The following is a 24610-nucleotide window of genomic DNA, read 5'->3' as shown; positions in this document are numbered from 1 at the left end:
TGTTTGAAATTTGAATAACTTGAGATAAAAGAAAACTGGAAACTGGAAAGTCCTTTTTGAAATCAAAATTCTGCTGATCTTGAACATTTCAGATTGTGTGACTAGAATTCAGTATTTTAAATATAATGCTGCCTTGAGTATTGCAGAGAAGAAATGATAAATCCAAGCTTTAAAGTTATGCTCTTGTTAGAATTTTCATAATTGTGATATTTATTATTAATCTAGGGCCACTGCATGTCGAGAGTGCTTTAGACCAACAAAAAGCAAGCAGGTATTTTGTATAGCTATTTTTAATGTTTGGCCTAAATTAATTTCAGAGATTTTTGTAAGTTATACTTTTGTTTAGATAGCATCCTAGTCAACGTTCAAAATACACAGAGCAGCAGGTGAATCAACCCTTGGAAGCACCAAATGGCCGAGGCAAATTCAGTCACAGGATTGACTGATCATGGGAAACTGGTTTTGTAAACAGAGTGGAGGGAAAGGGTGAGGAACTGTTCCCATTCATCCACAGCAAACATAGTAGAGAAACAACCACTGGCCAACCTGCAAGCAGCTAGGTAAGGAAGTATAGGCAATGTGAGATCCGTGGGGGAATGAGGGCCAGAAGTACAAGGCCAAAAGCCAAGATCTGGGAGCAGGGATGACTCCCTGCAGGAGTAGGGACCAGTAGACACCAAAACGGGCATCTGCCTGCAGGGCCACAGATATTGGAGGAAGGAGGAGGCTGCAAGGGGACTTGGAGGGAGCAGGGAGACAGCAAGGTGGGTTGGAAGGGAGTGGAAGGTATCAAAGGGAGAACAGTTTCATAACTGTTAACAAAGTAGGAGTCTGCTAAGTAGGAGCTAGAAAGACATGGAAACACTGCGGTAATGGATTACTTGCAAGTGAATGTGGTGCATCCAACTAATGGCTGCGTACATTTAAGAGCTTTAAGGAGAAAATGTAGTGGATGCTGTTGAGGCGAACACTGTTTCAGATGTTAACTTTAAATCTGAGATTGAGATGTGAGATGCAGTATAAAAGGAAGTAACTGCCTGAAATATTCCAGCTTTGTGAAATGCAATGGAAACACAGTAGCTATGATCCTATCAATATGTGGAAGATGTGTTTAGGCTGATAGCTGTATGTGTGCAGAAGTACGTGTCAGTGATTTTATGCTCAACTTTTGTTGACTTATGCCTGTTGTTTTGTACCAAATTAAATACTGTGGTGTTTAAGAAATTAGCACTTTGTTAATGACTTGTGACTTCAAGTTTAATGAAGTCAATAGTTATTGAGGATATTGATGATTCAGTTTTTTGTAGGTCCGTAGGTCCAAGTATCCTATATGTAAATAGAGAAGGTGATGTAACAATGTGACTCTGTCACCTAATTAATCAGGTTAGAGAGAATGAAAATATAGCCCAGAAAATCAAAATGTAATCCTCGAGATCCCTTGTTTTTGTGGGTATAGTGTTTTTGGAAATAGCTGCCCTGCTTGTTCTGGGGGAAGAACATTGTAACTGAAGATAATTAATAGAATCCCTACAGTGTGAAAGCAGGCCATTTGGCCCACTGTGTCAATGCCGACCCTCTGAAGAGCATCCTGTCCCCCATCCAAACCCTGTAACCCTGCATTTCCTGTGGCCAATCCACTTAACCTATACATCCTTAACACTATGGGCAATTTAACATGGCCAATCCACCTCAACTGAACATCTTTGGACTGTGGAAGGAAACTAAAGCACCCAGTGGATACCCACACAGACACTGGGAGAGTGTGCAAACTCCACAGAGACGGTCATCCAAAGGTAGAATTGAATCCGGGTCCCTGGTGCTATGAGGCAACAGTGCTAACCACTGAGTCACTGTACTGCCCATTCTATGACTAATTGACATTAATCAGGAGGATTTGGTATAGATTCAGACAAGTTAAAACAAAATCTAGCATTACTCTTTAAATCTTTATTTGCAACCAATCCTGGAATTCAGAATTTTTAATTCAGTTTCATTTTGTTTGGATTATGTAAAGCCGTTCCTCAATGAGCTTTTACTATTTGTCCATTGTAGCGAAACTTGATAATTCAAGAGGTAAACAGGAAAGGCAAGAATAGGAAGTTTGAAGTAACAAAGAAGAACTCGGAATGTAAATTAATTTAATCTGCACATCTAAGAGAAAGGAGATTTGTTTCAGCGTGGATCCCTAACATTGTTGCAACAGGCTAGTGGAGTGAGAAGATGTCGGAATGTGTCGAGGCTAACTGATTGCAATGAAATTTTGTTTGGACTCCAATTGATTTGAAGCTATTGCATTATTTGAGTGAGTAATTTTAGTCACTTTATTAGTGATGTTCAACTTGCTGTGTTGAAGTTTTCTGAAAATAACATGTCTTGGGTGAAAGACAACTTTACATTTTTAAGGCGATAAAACATCTCAAGATTTCAGAGGAGGTTATTGAACAAAAGTTGACATTACGTGTGAAAAGGAGACTTTAGAATAGGTGAGAAATAGATATTACAGAGCTCCACAGTGGAAGAGAGAGAAGAGAAAAGGGAGAGTTTGAGGAAGGATTCTCCAAAGCTTATGGTCCAGGTCCAGGGACTGCTGTCACTGCTGGAGTGATTTAAAAAACCTTGATGCTCAAAATATCAAAATTAGAGGAGTGTAGAGGTTTTTGAGGCTGAGGAGGTTACTTAGTTATGGTTGGCCTTTGAAGGTATGGATGAGAATGCTAAAATTAAGAAATTGCCTTGCAAGGAGCCAGTGTAGGTCAGCAGTCACCAGAATAATGACTTTCTTGCAAGTTAGGCTAAGGGTCACAAAATTTGGAATGGGCACAGATTTATGGAGGATGGAAAATGGATGACTAGTCTTGGGCACATCCAAATGGTCAAGCCTAGAAGTGACAAAAGCATGGAGAAGTTTTCTGTAGCAGTTGAACGATGATGGATTGAGTTCGGCAAAGTTACAGAGTGGAAATGGTCAGTTTTAGTGATGAACAATGGGTGAGACAATTCCAGAAAGAATTATTTTGGCTTGGAGTAACAAGTTGAGAAAGATATGAAAACATTGTGTATTCTGTGGGAGGAATATTGTGTGCAGTTCTAGTCTCCCTCCTCTTGGAAGGATGTTGTGAAACTTTGAAAGGGTTCAGGGCAGATTTACAAGGATGTTGCTGGGATTGGAGGGTTTGAGCCATAGGGAGAGGCTGAATAGGCTGGGGGTGTTTTCCCTGGAGTGTCGAGGGCTGAGGGGTGACCTTCTAGAGGTTTACAAAATCATGAGTGGCATGAATAGGGTATATAGACAAGGATTTTTTCGCCTGGGTTGGAGGGGGGTTCCAGAGCTAGAGAGCCTACATTTAGGGTGAGATGAAAAAGATATAAAAGAGACCTAAGGGACAACTTTTTCACTGAGAGGGTGGTGTGTGTATGGAATGAGCTACCAGAGGAAGTGGTGAAGGCTGGTACAATTACAACATTTAAAAGGCATCTGAATGGGTATATGAATAGAAGCATTTAGAGGTACTTGGGCCAAGTGCTGGCAAGTGGGACTAGATTAATTTAGGATCTCTGCTCAGCATGGACAAGTTGCACCGAAGGTCTGGTTCCGTGCTGTACATCTCTATGACTCTAAGATGAGCTCCCAAATGGCATTTTACCAGTGGAGCTCATCTACAGTGAGAGATCGTTTGGAAGGTGAGTTCCATTTTATTGCAGTGGGGTTCAAGTAGTGGTCACATTAGAAATTTATTTTGTGTGCCCAGTTCTGGAACTTACTTTTTTTTTCCATTATTTTTCAAAACTAGGTAAAGAAAAAGAGGACTCTCAGGCAAAAGATTAAGTTTAGAAAATGGGTGATTTCAGTGATTTGGTAGTGTATGTATCACAAATCAACAGGGTGGAAAAAACAGATCAGACGGTAGGCCAGCAGTGATGGATGAATTGATTCTGGAGTTGAGGTTGGGATAAAGGGAGAGTGAAACTGGAAAGAAGGAGAAGAGGATGCTGGTTATTAAAATATACCTGACCTCTACTTCTTGATCTTTTCAACTTTCAGCTCCATTTGTGTGAATCGTATGCAGTGAAGTAGAAAATTTGTTGGTGTTACAAATGTGTATGGTACATGCATGCTCATGATGTAGGAATTATGCTCCCTGTGGGAACAGTCTCTCTTTGGAGGTTGTAGTGGAACCTTGTGTGATGCAGTATATTAAGAATGCCACAGAGATTGCCTGAAAGTCCAAACAAATTATTTCTGTGGATTAGAGGCTAAACGTAAATTGGACTTGATTGCTAAGTAATTTGATTTGTTAGTAATGTTCTGCTGTAAAGTGAACATATGATGTAATGAATCTTGCCACATCCTGGACACACACCTACAGTTCTAAGAACCAATTATAACGGATGTTTCTCTTTTCAGTCCATATTCACTAGAATGGCAGTGGTGAAAGCTTTGGAGAAGATAAAAGATGGTGACTTCCTTCAGTGAGTGCAGATTAGTTTCTTTTCCCCCAAACGTACTTTATGTATTTCTTAGTAAATGGACAGTTTCTGTACATAATTGTTACAGAGATAAATTCATGATGTATATTGGGTTATATTCTGAGGAAAACCCCGGACACAAGGAAAAGTACACATACAAGCACAAATAATTTGAATGATGTAGAATTCTAATTGATGGAATCAAAATTTGGAGCACAAGGTCTATGAAATAGATTACGGGCTTGAAATTAATGATGGGCTAGAAATCAAAATTGCAGAAGTGAAGTTCAATAAAAGGTCATAAGAATTTCATCAATAGCCTTCTACGGGGTTGCAACCCATTTCCTGCTGTATACATGCAGGACTTGGTCAGAGTCACTGTGTTATTATTCTGTTCATTCAGCTGCTTTATCTGGCATTGAGTCTTGGATGAACTGAAACAAAATCAAAAATTGCTGGAAACCTGAGCAGGTGTGGTAGCATCTGTGGAGAGAAATCAGAGTTAATGTTTCAGAGTTAGCAACCCTTCTTCAGAACCAGGAAAAGGTTGGTATTTATGCAGAAGATGGGGTGGGGAGTAGGGGGCAGTACACAGCAGGTAGAGACAGAGCCAAAGAGAGAGAACAACGGTAAGTCAGACAAAGATCAGCCTAGGTGAATGATTAACTGCAAATGGGGACTATTAGTAGGCAACAATGTGTTGTGTGTGGTAGCAGTCAAGAGATGACAAGGCGTGGGAGTTGGGGTAAGGACATGGGAGAAAGTGCTTTCAGCCTTAACATTGTTGGACTCAGTCTTGATTCCAGAAGGCTATAGAGTTCCCAAATGGAAAGTGAGATACTGTTCTTCCTGCTTGCGCTGACCTTTACTAAAGCACTGCAGTAAGCCTGAGACACAGATGTCGGCCTTGGAACATGATGGTGTGTTGAAGTGGAGGTGAAACTCAGGGTCTTTTTTTTTCTGCAGATAGGACATAGATGTTCTGCAAAGCAATCACCCAATCTATACTTCATTTCCCCAATGTAGAGGAGATCACATTGTGAGCAGTGTGTAGTAGACTAGATTGAGTGAAGCGCAGGTAAAGCGCTGCTTCACCTGGAAGGTATGTGTGAGTTCTTGGCTACTGAGGAGGGAGGAAGTAAGCAGGCAGGTGTTACACACTAATTGCAGGGGGAAGGTGCCGTAGGCCTGTGCTAGAAGTGCAAGAGAAGTGGACCAGGGTATCTTGGAGGGAACAGTCCCTGCAGAAAGCTGAAGGAGAGGAGAATATATATCTGGTGGTGGCATCTCACTGGAGATGACAGAAATGGCGGCTATTTATACTATGGATGTGGATGGTAGTTGAGGACAAGAGGGACCCTATCACTGTTGTGGGAGGGAGGAGAGGGAGTGAGGGCTGAAGTTTGTGAGATCGGTTAGATTTGGCTAAGGACCCTGTCAATTACGTTGTTGGGGAATCCTCTGTTGAGGAAGCAGGTGGACGTTTCGAAGGCTCCCTTGTCTAAGTTGGTATCATCAGATGGTAGCATCTTTTGCTTCTGAGTCATACGGTTCTAGTTTCAAGTCCCTCCTCCAAGACACACTGTCAGCAATAGCTTGTATCTCACGCTTTTAATGTAGTGAAAACAACCCAATGTGCTTCTCAGCATTATTAAACAAAACATGATACTGAGCCACATTAAAAGATATTAAATCAGATAATCAACGGCTTGATCAGGAAGAGATTTTAAGGAATGTCTTACAGGAGGAAAGTGACATGCAGAGGACAGGAGGAAATTCTAGAGCTTAGGCACTGAAAGCACGGTCACCAGTCATGAAGTGATTAAAATCAAGGTTGCTCAAGAGGTCAGAATTAGATGTGAAGAAAAGATGCATTTTATGGGTGAGATCTGATAGTTGAAATTGTTTTTAAAAGTAATTTATAGATGTGAATTATAATGTATGTGTTCTAATGAAATATTGATGCGTCTTTTAAATCTCGCATTCATTGTGCTTTGATCTTTGACAGACAGTTTCCTCATCAGCTTGAACGACCTAAAAGCTCCTGTGTTATTCAGGAAATTCAGTGCACTCACGATTCAATCTATGTGGCAGGTAAGACATTATAACAATTAATTTTTAAATTCCCTGTTCTGGTTGACTTTTGCAAATCAGTGTTTAAAATACTATACTGGCGTCATCGGACATATGTACTCATTTCAGTGCTGCTAACCAGTTTTAACTTGAGAAAATTGGCCTACCATAGCATTTAAATTGCTGTTGCTGTGCCCCCAGACAATTTTCTTTCAAATATATTCGTTCATAGGATATAGGTATGACTGGATAGGTCATCATTTATTGCCTGTCCCTAATTGCAAAGAGAGTAGTTAAGGGTCAACCATATTGTTGTGGGTCTGGAGTCACACGTATGCCATTCCAGGTAAGAATAACAGATTTCCTTTCATAATGTAAACAGTTGGGTTTTATGCCAGTTGACGTGGTCCCTTTGAGGCTGGCTTTTAATCCAAATTTTTATTGAATTCAGACGTTACCATCTGCCATGGTGAGATTCTGTATAGAAGAGATCCACCAGTGAGACAAAACAGGTCGACCACTACTGTCAACTTCCAGATGTAAAATTCCATCCGTTTAGTTTAGCCTTATTTAGTCACCCGATTCTTTCCATTCTACTAGTAGCCATAAACACTTCTTAATCATTGGGACTTCTGCTTTTATCTGTCCAGGAAGGCTCTCCATTATCCTTGCTACCCAGTTTCCTTGTCAGACTGTGGACTGTTTTCTCATGTTGAGATCTCTCTGCATTTCTCCCATCAGCATGTTTACTAGAAATCTTCTCAGCTGTACTTGACCTTTTCCTCTTAATTGTACTTCCTGAATCAGTACTATAAATGCATTTTCTGCTCCTCCAGTCTTGTAAATCCTTTTGCCTATCAATGGCCCTTACTACTTGTTGCTAATCTTGGACATTTAGAAGTTCTTGCATTTTCCTTTAGGCTTGTCTGCATATCCCACTATTGTGGCCACTGCCCAGTCATCTGACTCTGGCTGATATTCATGAACGTATTTCGGCAAATGATCCCAAAAAGATATTTTCTCATGTTCTTCACAATCAGGCTATAATATTTCCCAAGCTCTTAAGTCTCTTGGATGCTGCCTGAACTGCTGTGCTCTTCCAGCACCTGGTTTCCAGCATCTGCAGTCATTGTTTTTACCTCTTAAGTCTTCCTCTCTGTTTCCAATTTGTAGAACTCATGGCTATGCAAATTACATGGTGCTTCATTAGCAACCCCTTCTCCCACATTCTGAATTTGAAAATTCACACCTCAGCCCCACTACCTGTGAGGAACACAGCTTTATAATCTGATTCCCATGTTATGAAAGCTTTCCCATCATGTCATTAACGTTTCCTGGCCCTTTCCACTCCCTGTGTTCTATCTTGTAATAAACCGTGTCACTAGATCTGAAATCTCCCTGGACTGTCTGCAATATCTCAGAGCTCTAACTTTCTGTGGTGCCTCGGCTTTAATGAATGTTTTTTTTCTACCAGTGTCTAACGTGTTTAAAATAAAACTCAGGCTGATTGTTATTCCTTCTAGTGCTGGAATATTATTGTGCAGTACTGAAGGTAATTTTAAATTCCAACCATATCTTGATTGGGTTGGGCTGTACCTCCCAAGCATCTGAAAGAATTTTTTTTCATTTACTGCCTATGCCAGTGCAGTTTATAATTTACAGTTCAGCTGATATGCCAGTATTTTGCGCGACATCTAATGAATTATTGCATAGTCTTCTTTGACATGAACTATTGCTGAACAGAGTTCTCTGTAGCGGTATGCATTACTGAAATGTTTAAGTTCTTATGCATGTCCCAAACTTGTCACTCGCACATTACCTCCATTATCCTTTAAGACTTTGTTGCTGACACAAGACAATTTTTCCATGACTTTGTCCATTATCATTCATCTATCCTTATTATTACAGTGAATTTGCTAAATCTGGTCACCATATTCTACAAAATTATAGATAAATATTCTGATCTTTGTCCCACATCTTCAGGTCCATACCTACTACTTAATTTAATGCCTGGGCAAAACAAGCATATACAACTGGGCATGGTGGTGTCTTTAAGTATTGAATGCATATAGCATGCTACAATGTGATCTATTCTAAAATGGTTTCACGTTCTTTGTGCATAACACTGGCATCCTTTAACAGCACAGGTGGGACTAGAGCCTGGTCCTTCTGGCCACACAAGAACCCAACATTTTTTTATTTTTATTTTTAATCAACCTGTTCACACATGTTACGACACATCTCTGGAACAGATGGGAGTTAAACTCAGGCCTTTCAGCTCACAGTAGGGACACTACAACGGTGCCACAAGAACTCCAATGAACCCAACTTCTTTGATACTCATTGCTAATTCACCCAAATAATCAAGAAGAGCCAGTGCAACAATATCCAAGATCAAAAAAATGGGAAGACAAGAGAAGGGGGAAGGGGAATGAACCCAGCCCTCTTTTTTTTTTTTAACAAAGATATTTTTAATCAACCTGTCCAGATGTTTTATGACACACCTCTGGAATTGGTGGGGCATGATCTGGGATCCTTTGACCCAAATTTAGAGATGTGCCAAAATGGACCTGAACCCAGCTCTACATTTTAAAAAAAAAATTCTACCACCAAATCACCCATCTAACCAGTTAAAGGACCAATTAATAAGTGCTACCCACTGGGACAGTGCAACAACAAAGCAAAGGGAATGGGTAAAGAAAGAGGAGAGGCTAAATCAAAATGTGGAGGTGCCAGTGTTGGGCTGGGGTGGACAAAGTCAGAAATTTCACAACACCAGGTTATAGTCCAACTGGTTTATTTGAAATTACAAGCTTTTGTGGAGCTCTCCAAAAGCTTGTGATTTCAAATAAACCAGTTGGACTATAACCTGGTGTCATGTGACTTCTGATTAAATCAGAATGGGATTGGAAGGGGAAATAATGGACCCCAGCCCTTACAGTGCCCACCTCTCCCTAAATGCCTCAAAGGTGTTGGTAGACATTGCATGCTTCCTCGTCAAGGACACCAGGAGTGAACATAGGTGCAGAAGTGGGACAGGCAATCAAGACCATTGATCTTCTCCATGGGCTAGTGCCTGTACCTATTAATAGCTACTTTAGCCAGACCAACAGCCCAGCTGTTTTCTATAAAATAGTATCTATTTTAGTTAGCATTTGGCCATTTCTGCAGATATGGCCTTCAAATGGATTCATCAATCAATGTTTCAGAATGATGGATCAAAGAGTTCTCACCATTAGAATTTCAGGTGAGCGGAAGTTGTTCAGATCATTTTTGTTTTGTTTGGCTTGTTGACTTTGACATTTATATGTGCTGCTTTCTTGGCCTCTGCTTGGAACTGGAGTTTTAAAACAGTTCTGTTAGCTTGTGCACAGATTTGAGAGTACTGAATGTAACTAAGACCCATCTGTCTCTAGAATAGCATCATCTTACCCTGAGTCCCCTCTCTGCCTCAGATATGAGTCCAGTTGTTTTTCTTTAAATAAACCACCACCAATTTAACCAGTCAACTAATTAAACAACAAATGGTGTCCACCAATATCCCCTTGATGGTTTTACACCAAAGATATCAAAGATGCTATTACCAACATCTGGACTTGAACTCGAGCATCACCTGCTTTGAATCAACTCTGCAGCTATTCTCTTTGAGCCAAACGCGAGGACTGCAGATGCTGGAAACCAGAGTTTAGATCAGAATGGTGCTGGAAAAGCACAGCAGGTCAGGCAGCATCCGAGGATATTCATCAGGAATAGAGCTATTCTCTTTGAGCCATGGACCATCTTATGAAGTGGTAGTACTCCTGCCCCTGGATCAAGAGGCCTGGGTTCAAGATCCACCTGCTCCAGAGGTATGCAATAACTTCTCTGACCAGGTTGATGAGAAAAATAAGAGTAAATTTTTTAAAAAGTTCTTGTCTGAGCCTTAGAGCTTTTGTAGAGCAGAGGTGGTGTCCCGAGTTCTGAGTTAGGAGGCCACCTGTCTGTTCTAAAATCTAGGACTGTACTATGTAAAAGGAGGTGACAAGTCCTTTATCTTGCTTTATTTGAATATTGTACTTCGACATTACACATACTGTTGTTAACAATTGTGATACAGTCTGCTTGATCATAAATGTGTCAAATAATGCACATGTGGAGAGTGAGAAGTCTGAAAAGTGGATACCTGTGTTTCTCTTAGGCAGATATAACAAGTTCTCCAGGAATCTACCACAGACTCCTTGGGTAATAGACGGAGAAAGAAAAATGGAGTCTTCAGTGGAAGAACTTATAGGAGAGCCGCTGAAAAAAACGTTTAAAGTAGATAGTAAGTTACTTGAATAAAGTAAAATTCTTAAATGCTTTTTTGCATTTCTGTGCCTTTAGATGCCAATATAAGACTTGCTGTGATCCAAGCTTGTGATGTGATGTCTGTCTTAGTCTCCCAAACTAAAGTTTTTGTGATATGGTACACTGAAGATGGAAAACATTAAAATGCTAGACTTCTAAATATTGAAGAATTTAGTATGAAAACTAAGAATTTTAATATCATGTGAAACTTTACAACAGAAAAGTCAGGCAATATTATAGCCAGTGGAATATGATTGATGCTTCACTGAAGTTAGTACAATCTGAAATGACTGGTTTGTTTTCATTTAAAAAAAAAAATTGCTTATCTCTGTTGTTGCAATTTTGCAGTTCAGTGAAGTTTCATGTTGTGCAAGCTTGCCTGGATGTGTTCACATGGAATCTCAACACCTTCTGTGACTAATTTTGTTGTTATGACATATTTTTGCATATACAGAAAAAGAAGAGAGTCCCCATTAAGGTCACTCACACTCATAATGCTCAGGCCACCATAACTAAACACTTTCTAACCCAGTGCTGAGACATTGTATATAAAACCCAGCCCAATGGCTGGTCATGGGAATCGGGTAATTCCTCTCCAACCTCTGGATCAAAACCAGCCCAGATCATCCTTTTGACCATGTGTCTCTTAGCTGTAAATCCATTAAACTTCAATATGATGCAACCTCAGTCAAGAACTAGCTCACTCTTGCAGTCTTATGCGTAAGCCAGCAAAATATTGCAGTCCTTCACTGAGTATGCACATGTGAGAGACTACTGAGGAGGCAGCAAGTGATTACAAGCACTGCAGACAACACAAAAAGAAATCCTTCTGTTCGAGTAAGCGAGGCGGTCTTGTAAATCTCTTTTTGTGTTTACAGCATAACTTTTCCATGAATTACAGGGCGAAAGAAAATGAAATGTGAAAGATCTGTTCCCATTTTAAGTGCCATTTAATTCAAAATAATGTTGAACTCCTTTTCCCACAGAGTAATGAGCTTCAAAATGTTTGATTGCCAATGTTACATTGTAAAAGCATTATTTGGAATTCATTTCTACCCCCTCCTGTTTAATTCATCTTAAGTTTGTCCTTTTTAAAAAAAAGTATGCTTATAGAGTCATAGGGATGTACAGCACAGAAACAAACCCTTCGGTCCAACTCGTCCATATTGCCATTCATCTAGCCAGATTAGGGAACCTTAACATAATAAATATTATTATTATTTAACACCGAAAATATTAATTTGTATAGTTTTGTGATCCAAAGAGCATCTTTTATACCTGCAGGTTTAAACTTTTCCTCTTCAGGAAGAGAAGATGTTGATGTCAGAGCCTTGGGAAATGGTAATTATGTTTCAGCTTCTTGTGTCTTATTTTAAATGAACCACCGTGTTGGTTTGGACTGTGATTTTAAGTTTAAATATGTATCCTGTTTCAGAAATTATTATTTTTAAATCAGCATTCATTATAATGATGCCTGTTTTAGCACACAGAAATATGTTAAAACAACAGGAATTTGTAATTGCTGTTAAACTGAAACCTACATTTTAAATTCTGCAGATGCAAGACTTAAACAGGGTTTTTTCCCAGAGGATTTCAATTAAAGGGCTGCTTAATTAAGAATTTAAGAGGTGAAACCAGAATTTCTCATTAAGTGAGTCAGATCCACCTTTTTATGATGGGGGCCTATAAAACTAACCAAGTTAATGCAATTTGGCAAATGGATAGAGTGCAGGAGCTAAGTGATTCAGGCAGTTAAGTGGAGGAAGGAAAGGGGTGTTCTTTTGCTATTGCCTAAACCCTTTCACCCTCCAGTAATTTATTATTCTACTAAAAAGAAGAAGCCAGTTAACTAGTGAGAATCTGGTAAGAGGTTAAGGTTCTTAAGGTTCAAAGTAGCATAGCAGCTGGTTGTAGGGTTAACAAAATATATAACACATCTAAATGTAAAGTTGAATAGATTCATTGAGGTAATGGAACACTCTCAGAATGGCAGGAGAAATGATGCATCAGTTACAATGTATGAGAGCTCCTAAATACCAGTTTGATCTGGAGCAAATTGGTCTGCAGCTAGTGATTGAAGTTTGTGCAGTTTGAGCTCAGACTTGATGACTGGTCACTGAACAATAGACCCTGTAATACAGCAGGAATCGGCAGGTCACCCGGATCATTTTTACCAGGAGAGAGTTGCACCTCTTGGAGTTGGATCACCTGGCTTGGTCAGTATTCAGGGACAGGAGAGTATGACTGTGGGTGAGGCAGATAAAGGGACACAGGGCAGGAGTGCATGAGTCCGGCAGGCTTGAGGTTCTTTCAGCTCATTATGCTGAGAGTAAGGGCTGTAGGGGTGATGCACTGACTGACCATGGCACAAGAAGCTACTCAAGGGTGTGGAGTAAGTAGGAATGTGGAAGAAGCAGTACAGTACAGTAAGGAGGCAAAGACTGAGATTCCAGATAGCTGTGTTGGCTGGCTGGGGCTAGATTTCAAGATGTCTGCTCAGAGCTGGAGAAGAATTTGGAATGGGCAGGGGAGGATCAAATCATCATAGTCGATCTAGGTGCCAACAACATAGTCAGGACAACACGAAGAGTCTGCATAGTCAGTATGAGGACTAGGTGCCAAATAAGAGGCAGAACCTCAAAAGTTCAGAATCTCTGTCTTATTACCTGAGCCAAGTGCAAGTTGGGTATGGGAAATCAGATCAGAGAGATGAATGTGTGGCTCAACTATTAAAGAAGTCAGTTCCAGTCCACAGGCCTCTGGCATCAGGCCAGGGAAAATGGAGTCTGTACTGAGGGGACAATGTCTGAACCATGCTGGAGCTTGTGTTCTTGCCAACTGAAGAACTAGGGATCTGAGAGAGAGTTTTAAACTGAACAGTGGGAACAAGAGATCAAATTAGGGAAGAGGTGGTAAATCAAAGAAGAGCCAAAATCAAAGAGAAAGATGTTGATGCAGTATATGATAAATAGATTGTAACAGGATAGAATGGAGAGTATGAATGCAAGTCGGACAACAAATGAGACTAGAATTTACAAAGAAAGTAAAAGGGTAAAACTAAAATTTCAATATCTGAATGCATTTAACATTCGAAACAAAGCAGTTGAACTTGTGATCCCAGCTGATGTTAGTACCAGACAAGTCAGATTCCAGTCAGGAATCTGGATTTGTAGATCATATTTTTATTTATTTTAGTTTAAATGGAGTGGTCTGTTGCTGAAACCTAAGCAGCAACACTCTAAAACTATCTATTTATTGTACAAATTCAAAGACTTTTAGCACTTAGTACAAGTATAACCCCACTAATCCTAAAACACTCCTTTGTAAATTGAAAAGAAATAAAACAACTTTTATATGCAAAGGTTTGAATGCACCTGTTGAAGAAGTGGGTGGTTGGATTGGGAAACTGGATCTTATTGAAATGACATAGGGCACCAGAAAGAATCACAAATGCTATGGGGGACAGGTGGGAAAATAAAATTGAGGCAAGATCAGATGAACCATAATTTTGTTGAATGACTGAGCAGGTTTGAGGGGCTGCAAGGTTTAAATTTGCTCTTGTTTCTATGTTCTGATGGATAGTTCTCATGTACTGAGGGGGATACATACCACAAGGCAGATTGGCCTGCTGTCAAAGTAGGAAACATCCTTGAGCAAACCAGACAGTCAGAATGAGAAAATAAAAAGCAGAAGTGCAGCTAAGACACAGTTTATAGTTAATCACAATAGGCCAAACCTTAACATTTGTTTGGCTAAATGCCAGTTGCATCAAGTTTTTTTTGTGGGTTTTTCACTGAGGCCTAGCGAATTTTCTCACCGTATCTTAAACACACCTCATTAGCTATCTACCTGCCCAAGGGTGTTTCTGTCATCTTACCATGTGCCGTTACTGGACTGGAAGAACTTGACGGCATGGTGGCTCAGTGGTTAGCACTGCTGCCTCACAATGACAAGGATCCACCCTTGGGTGGCTGTGAAGTTTGCATATTGTCCCAATGTCTGTGTGGGTTTCTGCTGGGTGCTCCAGTTTCCTCCCACAGTCCAAAGATTTTGAAGTTAGGTGGATTGGCCATGCTAAATTGTCCATAAAATCCAGACAGGTGCATATTAGGTGGAATAGCCATGGGTTACAGGGATAGGATAGGGAGATGGGTCTGAGTGGGATGCAGTTCAGAGGGTTGGTGTGGACTCTTGGGCTAAATGGCCTGCTTCTGTACTGTAGTAATTCTATAATTCTATGAAGTTGCCACTGCCAGGATGTCTTGGAATTGATTGGCATATCTCCCCCCCCCCCCCCCCCCCCCCCACCAACCCGCTGCCGTGCCATCTTTAAAAGGCAGTTGTGGTCCTGGACAAACAGTCAGTCCAGAGCTGCCTTGCATGGTTCCTGATACCTGTCTTAGACATTGCAGAAGAGAGACACTTGGTGCCCCAATCTGTGGGCAGGAATCCAGAGGCCCTTCTAGGTGGGGTGTTGTCCAGGCACAAACCTTTCTAACTCCAGGACTAGCAGATGATCCTTGACACCAGACCATGCTCACCTTGTCTGAGGTCGCCCCCTGGCTCTCTGAAGGAACGGCCAATCGTGTAGAAGGAAGGACAGAATCCTTCACCAATCAGCCACCTCTTCGGTACCTCATTCTCACTCTCTTTCTACCACTAACCACCTCCAGCAAGGCTTCATGCTCTACCACTCTCTATTGGTGGCAACATCTTCCCCACTTGCTGTTATCCACTCCAACCCCCTAATATTCACTGTTTCTGCCTGCTCTCTGTGTTGCCCTCTCTTTCTCTCTCTCTCTCTCTCTCTTTGTGACTGTGCTAAATGACATGGCAGGACAGAACTATGAGCCTCTAACTGAGAGAATAAAGCTTAAAAAAGGAAGGCAAGGCAATGCAAGATTGTGATGTTGTGAGTATCCAGGTAGCTTAAAGTGAGTGAGTGCATTGACAGCAAGTGAATGGCCAGACATGCACCCTCATCCAGTCCATGAGCTGGGGATATGTCTCTGGGCACACTGTCCTTGCAGCAACATTACAGGATGCTCTCTGCATAAGGGGTTAGGCAATGAATGGCAGGCAGCCTGCCTTCAGTCTTTACCCCTTCTGCCTTGTTGGAGTCTGAGCGAGAGACACTAGTATCATGGGAGATGAAAACAGCATTTTTTTAATTGTTCCCAGTGCAGCTTTGAAGTGCAGAAATGTCCTTTATATGGTTTGGAGATGTGCTCTGAAGTTCCTAGAGGTTGACATATGTCACATTCTAACGTACATGATTATAGGGTACATATGGCGAGTAGTGCCTGGTGTCCAATATGGAGGTCCTTTGGAGCAAGCAGCAAGCTGATGTCACTCTGACTTCCAATACCAGAATTCTCAATGTCGAGCTTGTTTAGTAATAAAGGAAGCTGAGTTTTAATGAGGTAAGATAGGTGTTAATAAGTTATAATTTATCTTAATTGGTAACTCACTGCTAGAATTATAGAATCTCTACAGTCTGGAAAGAGACTGTTTGGCCCATTGAGTCTGCATCGACCGCCAAATAGCATCCCACCCAGACCTGGCTCTCCACCCTATCACCATAACCATGCAGTTACCATGGTTAATCCACCTAATCTGGGAGGAAACCTGGCAGAGACCCACACAGATATTGGGAGAATGTGCAAACTCCATACAGACAGTCACTCAAGACTGGAATTGAATGCAGATCCTTGGCATTGTGAGGCAACAGTGCTAACCACTGAGCCACCATGCTGCTGTATCCAGTGAGAAACTCTTCTCACTGCCTGACAAATACACGAAAGGTGCAGCAAGTTGTTTCCAATGTTGAGATAGGCCTTGCTGGACTTCTGACTCGATTCTGCCAGAAATTATACCATGGCCCATTTTGTTCAGGTCCAGTGAATTAAGTGTCGTACTCCTGTTTCTGCAATTATATGTAATGACTTGATGTGTTAATGAACTAAAGGCTGAAGAAAAAATAAAACTAAATCTACACTTTTGAACTTTAGAGTCATACAGCACGGAAACAGAACCTTTGGTCCAACTCATCCATGCTAACCAAATTTCCCAAAACTAAACTAATCCCACTTTCCAGCATTTGATCCATATTCCTCTAAATTTTTCTAAATTCTCATATCTGTCCAAATGTCATTTAAATGTTGTAACTGTACCAGCATCTTCCACTTCCACTGGCAGTTCACGCCACATATGAACCACTCTCTGTGAAAAGGTAGCCCCTCAGGTCCCTTTTAAATCTTTCTCCTCTCACCTTAAAATTATACCCTCTAGTTTTGAACTAGAGGAAAGGGAAAAGACCTTTTGCTATTCACCTTATCTATGCTTCTTATGATTTTATATACCTCTATAAGGTCACCCCTCAACCTCCTACGCTCCAGTGAAAAAATTCCAAGTATTTCCAGCTTCTTCTTATAACTTAAACCCTCAAATCCTGGCAACTCTCTGGTAAATCTTTTTTGAATACTCTCCAACTTAATACCCTTCCCATTGCAGAGCAACCAGAGCTGAACACAGTACTCCAGAAGAGGCCTCATCGATGTCCTGTGCAAAGTCAAAATGACATCCCAATTCCTAAACTTAATGGTCTGAGCAATGAAAGCAAGTGTGCTAAACACCTTCTTAAAGCACCTTGTCTGCCTGTGACATGACTTTAAAAGAACAATGTACCTAAACCCCTAACTTTCTTAGTTTGACATCACTACCCAGGGCCTACCATTAACTGTGTAATTCCTGCTTTTGTTTTTCTTACCAAAATGCAACACCTCGCAGTTATCCAAATTAAACTCCATCTGTCACACATCAGTCCATTAGCCCAATTGATCAAGATCACTTTCTAATCCTAGATAACCTTCTTCACTGTCAAGTATACCACCAGTTTTGGTGTTATCTGCAAACTTACTAATCATACCTCCTAAATTCTCATTCAGATCTTTTATATAAATGACAATCAACAGTGGACCCTGTGGGGATACTGCTGGTCACAGATTTCCAGTCCAAAAAACAGCCCTCCACTATCACACTCTGTCTCCTATCATCAAGCCAATTTTGTATGCAATTGCTAAGCCCTCCCTGAATTCCATGTGATCTAACTTTACTAATCAGTTTACCATGCGGAACCTTGTCAAAGGTCCATGTAGACAACTCTACCCCTCTGCCCTCAAAACGTCAATCAGGTTTGACACAAAGTCATGTTAAGTATTCCTGATCAGTCTTGCTTCTCCAAATGCTGACAAATCCTGTGTCTCGGAATCCCTACCAATAACTTATCACTGACATCAGATTCACCGATCTATAGTTTCCAGGCATCTACTGACAGCCTTTCTTGAATAAAGACACAACATTAGCCACTTTCTAGTTCTCCAATACCTCACCTATGGCTTAAGTGATATAAATAGCTCTGCTAGGAGCCCCACAATTTCTTCCCTAGCTTCCCAGAACATTCTGGGATACACTTGATTAGGTCCCAGAAATTTAGAGACATAGAACATAGAAGAATACAGCGCAGTACAGGCCCTTCGGCCCTCGATGTTGCGCCGATCCAAGCGCACCTAACCTACACTAGCCCACTATCCTCCATATGCCTATCCAATGCCCACTTAAATGCCCATAATGAGGGAGAGTCCACCACTGCTACTGGCAGGGCAGTCCATGAACTCACGACTCGCTGAGTAAAGAACCTACCCCTAACATCTGTCCTATACCTACCCCCCCTTAATTTAAAGCTATGCCCCCTTGTAATAGCTGACTCCATACGTGGAAAAAGATTCTCACTGTCGACCCTATCTAAACCCCTAATCATCTTATACACCTCTATCAAGTCACCCCTAAACCTTCTTTTCTCCAATGAAAACAACCCCAAGTGCCTCAGCCTTTCCTCATACGATCTTTCTACCATACCAGGCAACATCCTGGTAAACCTCCTCTGCACCCGTTCCAGTGCCTCCACATCCTTCCTATAGTATGGCGACCAAAACTGCACACAATACTCCAGATGCGGCCGCACCAGAGTCTTATACAACTGCAACATGACCTCAGTACTCCGGAACTCAATTCCTCTACCAATAAAAGCCAGTACGCCATATGCCTTCTTCACCGCACTATTTACCTGGGTGGCAACTTTCAAAGATTTGTGTACATGGACACCAAGATCCCTCTGCTCATCCACACTACCAAGTATCCGACCGTTAGCCCAGTACGCCATCTTTTTATTACTCTTACCAAAGTGAATCACCTCACACTTAGCTACATTGAACTCCATTTGCCACCTTTCTGCCCAGTTCTGCAGCTTATCTATATCCCGCTGTAACCTGCCACATCCTTCCTCACTGTCTACAACTCCTCCGACTTTCGTATCATCCGCAAACTTGCTCACCCAACCTTCTAACCCCTCCTCCAGGTCATTTATAAAAATGACAAACAGCAATGGTCCCAAAACAGATCCTTGCGGAACACCGCTAGTGACGGCACTCCAAGATGAACCTTTGCCATCAACTACTACCCTCTGTCTTCTTCCAGCCAGCCAACTCCTAATCCAAACCTCCAACTCACCCTCAATGCCATACCTCCGTATTTTTTGCAGTAGTCTACCATGGGGAACCTTATCAAACGCCTTACTAAAATCCATATACACCACATCTACCGCTTTCCCCTCGTCCACCTCCTTAGTCACCTTCTCAAAGAATTCAATAAGGTTTGTGAGGCACGACCTGCCCTTCACAAAACCATGCTGACTATCCTTGATCACATTATTCCTATCCAGATGTTCATAAATCCTATCCCTTACAATTCTCTCTAAGATTTTGCCCACAACAGAAGTGAGACTCACCGGCCTATAGTTACTAGGGTTATCCCTACTCCCCTTCTTGAACAAGGGAACCACATTTGCTAGCCTCCAATCTTCTGGCACTACTCCTGTAGACAACGAGGACATAAAAATCAAGGCCAATGGCTCTGCAATCTCCTCCCTTGCTTCCCAGAGAATCCTAGGATAAATGCCATCAGGCCCAGGGGACTTATCTATTTTCACCCTTTCCAGAATTTCCAACAACTCTTCTCTACATACCTCAAAGCCATCCATTCTACTTAATTGTGACTCAGTACTCACATTGACAACAATGTCCTGTTCCTGATTGAATACTGACGAAAAGTATTCATTCAGTGTCTCCCCAATTTCTTCAGCCTCCACACACAACTTCTCACTACTATCCTTGACTGGGGATGGAAATGTGTTGCTGGAGAAGCGCAGCAGGTCAGGCAGCATCCAGGGAACAGGAGAATCGACATTTCGGGCATAAGCCCTTCTTCAGGAATGAGGAAAGTTTGTCCAGCAGGCTAAGATAAAAGATAGGGAGGAGGGACTTGGGGGAGGGGCGTCGGAAATGTGATAGGTGGAAAAAGGTCAAGGTGAGGGTGATTGGACAGATTGGGGTGGGGGCGGAGAGGTCGAGAAGAAGATTGCAGGTTAGGGAGGCAGTGCTGCATTTGATGGATTTGACTGAGACAGGCTGGGGGGAGGGGAAATGAGGAAACTGGTGAAATCAGAGTTCATCCCTTGTGGTTGGAGGGTTCCTAGCCGGAGGGTTCCAACCGTTGTTTCGCTGTGGTCTGACGATGGAGGAGTCCAAAGACCTGCATATCCTTGGTGGAGTGGGAGGGGGAATTGAAATGTTGAGCTACAGGGTGGTTGGGTTGGTTGGTCCGGGTGTCCCAGAGGTGTTCTCTGAAACGCTCCGCAAGTAGGCGGCCTGTCTCCCCAATATAGAGGAGGCCACATCGGGTACAGAGGATGCAATAGATGATATGTGTGGAGGTACAGGTGAATCTGTGGCGGATATGGAAGTTTCCTTTGGGGCCTTGGAGGGAGGTGAGAGGGGAGGTGTGGGCGCAAGTCTTGCACCTCCTGCGGTTGCAGGGGAAGGTGCCGGGAGTGGAGGTTGGGTTGGTGGGGGGTGTGGATCTGACGAGGGAGTCACGGGGGGAGTGGTCTTTACGGAATGCTGATAGGGGAGGGGATGGAAATATATCCTTGGTGGTGGGGTCCGTTTGGAGGTGGCAGAAATGACGGCGGATGATGCGCTGTACATGGAGGTTAGTGGGGTGGTAGGTGAGGACCAGTGGGGTTCTGTCCTGGTGGCGGTTGGAGGGGCGGGGTTCAAGGGCGGAGGATCGGGAAGTGGAAGAGATGCGGTGGAGGGCATCGTCGATCACGTCGGGGGGGGAAATTGCGGTCCTTGAAGAGGGAGGCCATCTGGGATGTGCGTTTTTGGAACTGGTCCTCCTGGGAGCAGATGCGGCGGAGTCGAAGGAATTGGGAGAATGGGATGGCGTTTTTGCAGGGGGCAGGATGGGAGGAGGTGTAGTCCAGTTTGTAGAGGGAGAAAGACCTATTCCTACCCTAGTAATACTTTTATTCCTGACATTCCTATAGAAAGCCTTAGGGTTTTCCCTAATCCTACCAACTAAGGACCTTTCATGTCCCCTCCTTGCTGCTCTTAGCTCTCTCTTCAGGTCCTTCCTGGCTACCTTATAACTCTCAATCGCCCCAATTGAACCTTCACGCCTCATCTTTACATAGGCCGCCCTCTTCCATTTAACAAGGGATTCCAATTCCTTATTAAACCACGGCTCCCTCACACGACCCTTTCCTCCCTGCCTGACGGGCACATACTTATCAAGGACACTCAATAGTTGCTCCTTGAACAAGCTCCACATATCAATTACACCCTTGCCTTGAAGCTTACTTTTCCAGGCCACACATCCTAAGTCATGCCTCACAGCATCATAATTTCCCTGCCCCCATCTATAACTCTTGCCCTGTAGTGCACACTTATCCCTCTCCATCACTAGAGTAAAAGTCACCGAATTGTGGTCACTGTCCCCAAAGTGCTCACCTACCTTTAATTCTAACACCTGGCCTGGTTCATTACCCAGAACCAAATCCAGTATGGCCTCACCTCTTGTTGGCCTATCTACATATTGTGTCAGGAAACCCTCCTGCACACATTGGACAAACACTGACCCATCTAACGAACTTGAGCTATAGCTTTCCCAATTAATATCAGGAAAGTTAAAGTCCCCCATAACAACCACCCTATTACTTTCACTCTTCTCTTGAATCATCCTCGCAATCCTTTCTTCTACATTTCTAGGACTATTAGGAGGCCTGTAAAAAACTCCTAACAGGGTGAGCTCACCTTTCCTATTCCTAACCTCAACCCAAACTACCTCAGATGGCGAGTCTTCATCCATCGTCCTTTCCACAGCTGTAATACTATCTTTGACAAGCAATGCCACACCTCCCCCTCTTTTACCCCCACCTCTGACCCTACTAAAACTTTTAAACCCTGGAACCTGCAACAGCCAATCCTGTCCCTGTTCTACCCATGTCTCCGTAATAGCCACAACATCGAAGTCCCAGGTACCAACCCACGCTGCAAGTTCACCTACCTTATTTCGTATACTTCTTGCATTGAAGTATACACACTTCAAACCACTTTCCTGTTTACAGACACCCTCCTTTGAAATTGATGCCATGTTCCTAACCTCCCTACACTCCAGGTCCTGCACCCTAAAGCTACAGTCTGGGTTCCCATGCCCCTGCAGAGTTAGTTTAAACCCCCCCCAAGAGCACTAGCAAACCTCCCACCAAGGATACTGGTGCCCCTCAGGTTCAGGTGTAGACCATCCTGTTTATAGAGGTCCCACCTTCCACAGAAAGAACCCCAGTTATCCAAATACCGGAATCCCTCCCTCCTGCACCATCCCTGTAGCCACGCATTTAACTGTTCTCTCTCCCTATTCCTCGACTCTCTATCATGTGGCACGGGTAACAAACCAGAGACAACAACTCTGTTCGTTCTAACTCTGAGCTTCCAACCTAGCTCCCTGAAAGCCTGCCTAACATCCTCAGCGCTCCTCCTACCTATGTCATTGGTGCCAATGTGGACCACGACTTCGGGCTGCTCCCCCTCCCCCTTAAGGACCCGGAAAACACGATCAGAGACATCACGTACCCTTGCACCTGGGAGGCAACATACCAAACGTGAGTCTCTCTCGTTCCCACAAAACCTCCTATCTGTGCCCCGAACTATCGAGTCCCCAATTACTATTGCTCTGCTCTTCTCCACCCTTCCCTTCTGAGTAACGGGGACAGGCTCCGTGCCAGAGGCCTGAGCCCCGTTACTTGCCCCTGGTAAGTCATCCCCCCCACAAGTATCCAAAACGGTATACTTGTTCTTGAGGGGAACGGCCGCAGGGGGTCCCTGCACTGGCTGCTTCCTCCCAGTCCCCCTCACTGTCACCCATCTATCTGCCATCTTTGGAGTTACTACTTCCTTAAAGCTCTGATCTATGATCCCCTCTGCCTCCCGAATGATCCTAAGTTCATCCAACTCCAGCTCCAGTTCCCTAACACTGTCTTGGAGGAGCTGGAGATGGGTGCCCTTCCTGCAAGTGTTATCAGCAGGGACGTCCATGGCATCCCTCACCTCAAACATGTTGCAAGAGGAACATTGCACTGCCTTCACTGCCATCCCTCTGAAAGTAACCTTTTATATAAAAAAAAACTGGGTCTAAAGAATACAACAAGCAAAATGCAGCACTTACCTACTTACCACAACGGGTCTTATTATTTAGGTTAGAGGTGGAGGGCGGGTCGGAGACACTACCTCTGTAGTGCCTCGGGTTCTTCTCCTGCGCGCTTTTAAAGGGAAAAAAACCTACCCAGCTGCCCCTCCGGTCTTCGTCACTTCCGACTGCTGCTCCCGCTCTTTCTGTAAAGAGAGAAAAAAACACCGCTGCCCGCTACCGGTAAGTAATTTTAAAACAAACTGTCTTACCTTAGCTGCTGCTCGCACTCAAAGTGACCGTTGGCGTCGAAGGGTGAGTATTTATACTCACTGCTTTCCTTCCCGGCTGCCCCTCCGGTCTTCGTCACTTCCCCCTGCTGCTCCCGCTCTTTATGTAAAGAGAGAAAAAAACACCGCTGCCCGCTAGACTAGAGATGTACAACACAAAAACAGACCCTTTAGTTCAACTCGTCCATTCTGACAAGATATCCTAAATTAATCAAGTCCCATTTGCCAGCCCTTGGCCCATATCCCTCTCAACCCTTCCTATTCATAGACTCATCCAAATGTCTTTTTAAATGTTGTAAATGTACCAGCCTCCCCACTTCCTCTGGCAGCTCTTATCCAACTTTGTATTTTAAGACCTCCAGCATTTCCTTTTCTGTCAGTGGACTATGCTTAAGACATTAATAACTATTTCCTCTGAGTTCCCACGCCTCCATGTCTTTCTCCACAGTAAAAACCGATGTGAAGTTTTTCGTTTAGTATCTCTCTCATCTCCTGTAGCTCCACACATACGCTACATCATTGGCCTTCAAGGGGCCCTATTCTCTCCTTAGTTGCTCCGGAAGGAGAGTCACCTACAGTGCAAAACCATAGGGATGGGGCTGGCATTTGAGTCCACTTAGCTACACAGGGAATTCAGTGTCCTCTGGGTATGCACAGGACCTGTATTGGCAGTGAATTATTATTGAAGTAGTCAATGGCATTTTCGAGACAAATGCAACCATCAATTTGGATGAGGAGGGTTCCATAAATAGAAAATGGCCATATTAGAGATATTGGTTGTCGGTTAACGCAACAGAAAACCTTCCCAGTTCCTTTTTGAATAGTCCATGGTCTTTTGCAACCACGTAGATGTGGCTTTGTTTATGCAC

At 42.9% G+C, this 24610-nt stretch overlaps 1 protein-coding gene and 1 pseudogene across 2 annotated transcripts in view; one reads left to right on the top strand and one right to left on the bottom strand.

The window, feature by feature from the left end:
- pus10 (pseudouridine synthase 10) overlaps positions 1-24610 on the top strand; it is a 77728-nt gene that overhangs the window by 43108 nt on the left and 10010 nt on the right. For both annotated transcript variants that reach the window (XR_015758462.1, XM_043696059.2), the window contains exons 8-12: positions 226-271; positions 4406-4470; positions 6476-6561; positions 10718-10843; positions 12151-12207. Coding sequence is in view for 1 of the 2 variants with exons in the window: in XM_043696059.2 (XP_043551994.1) it covers positions 226-271; positions 4406-4470; positions 6476-6561; positions 10718-10843; positions 12151-12207 (380 nt within the window). In the remaining variant the exon portion in view is untranslated. The remainder of the gene's footprint in view (positions 1-225; positions 272-4405; positions 4471-6475; positions 6562-10717; positions 10844-12150; positions 12208-24610) is intronic.
- Positions 9803-9967, bottom strand: LOC148148977 (ATP synthase F(1) complex subunit epsilon, mitochondrial pseudogene; annotated as a pseudogene).

Source organism: Chiloscyllium plagiosum, unplaced genomic scaffold (assembly GCF_037043375.1).
Source record: "Chiloscyllium plagiosum isolate Xiang-an unplaced genomic scaffold, Cpla_swu_hap1 HiC_scaffold_10, whole genome shotgun sequence".
Taxonomy (NCBI): Eukaryota; Metazoa; Chordata; class Chondrichthyes; order Orectolobiformes; family Hemiscylliidae; genus Chiloscyllium; species Chiloscyllium plagiosum.
This window is presented reverse-complemented; position numbering and strand designations above follow the sequence as displayed.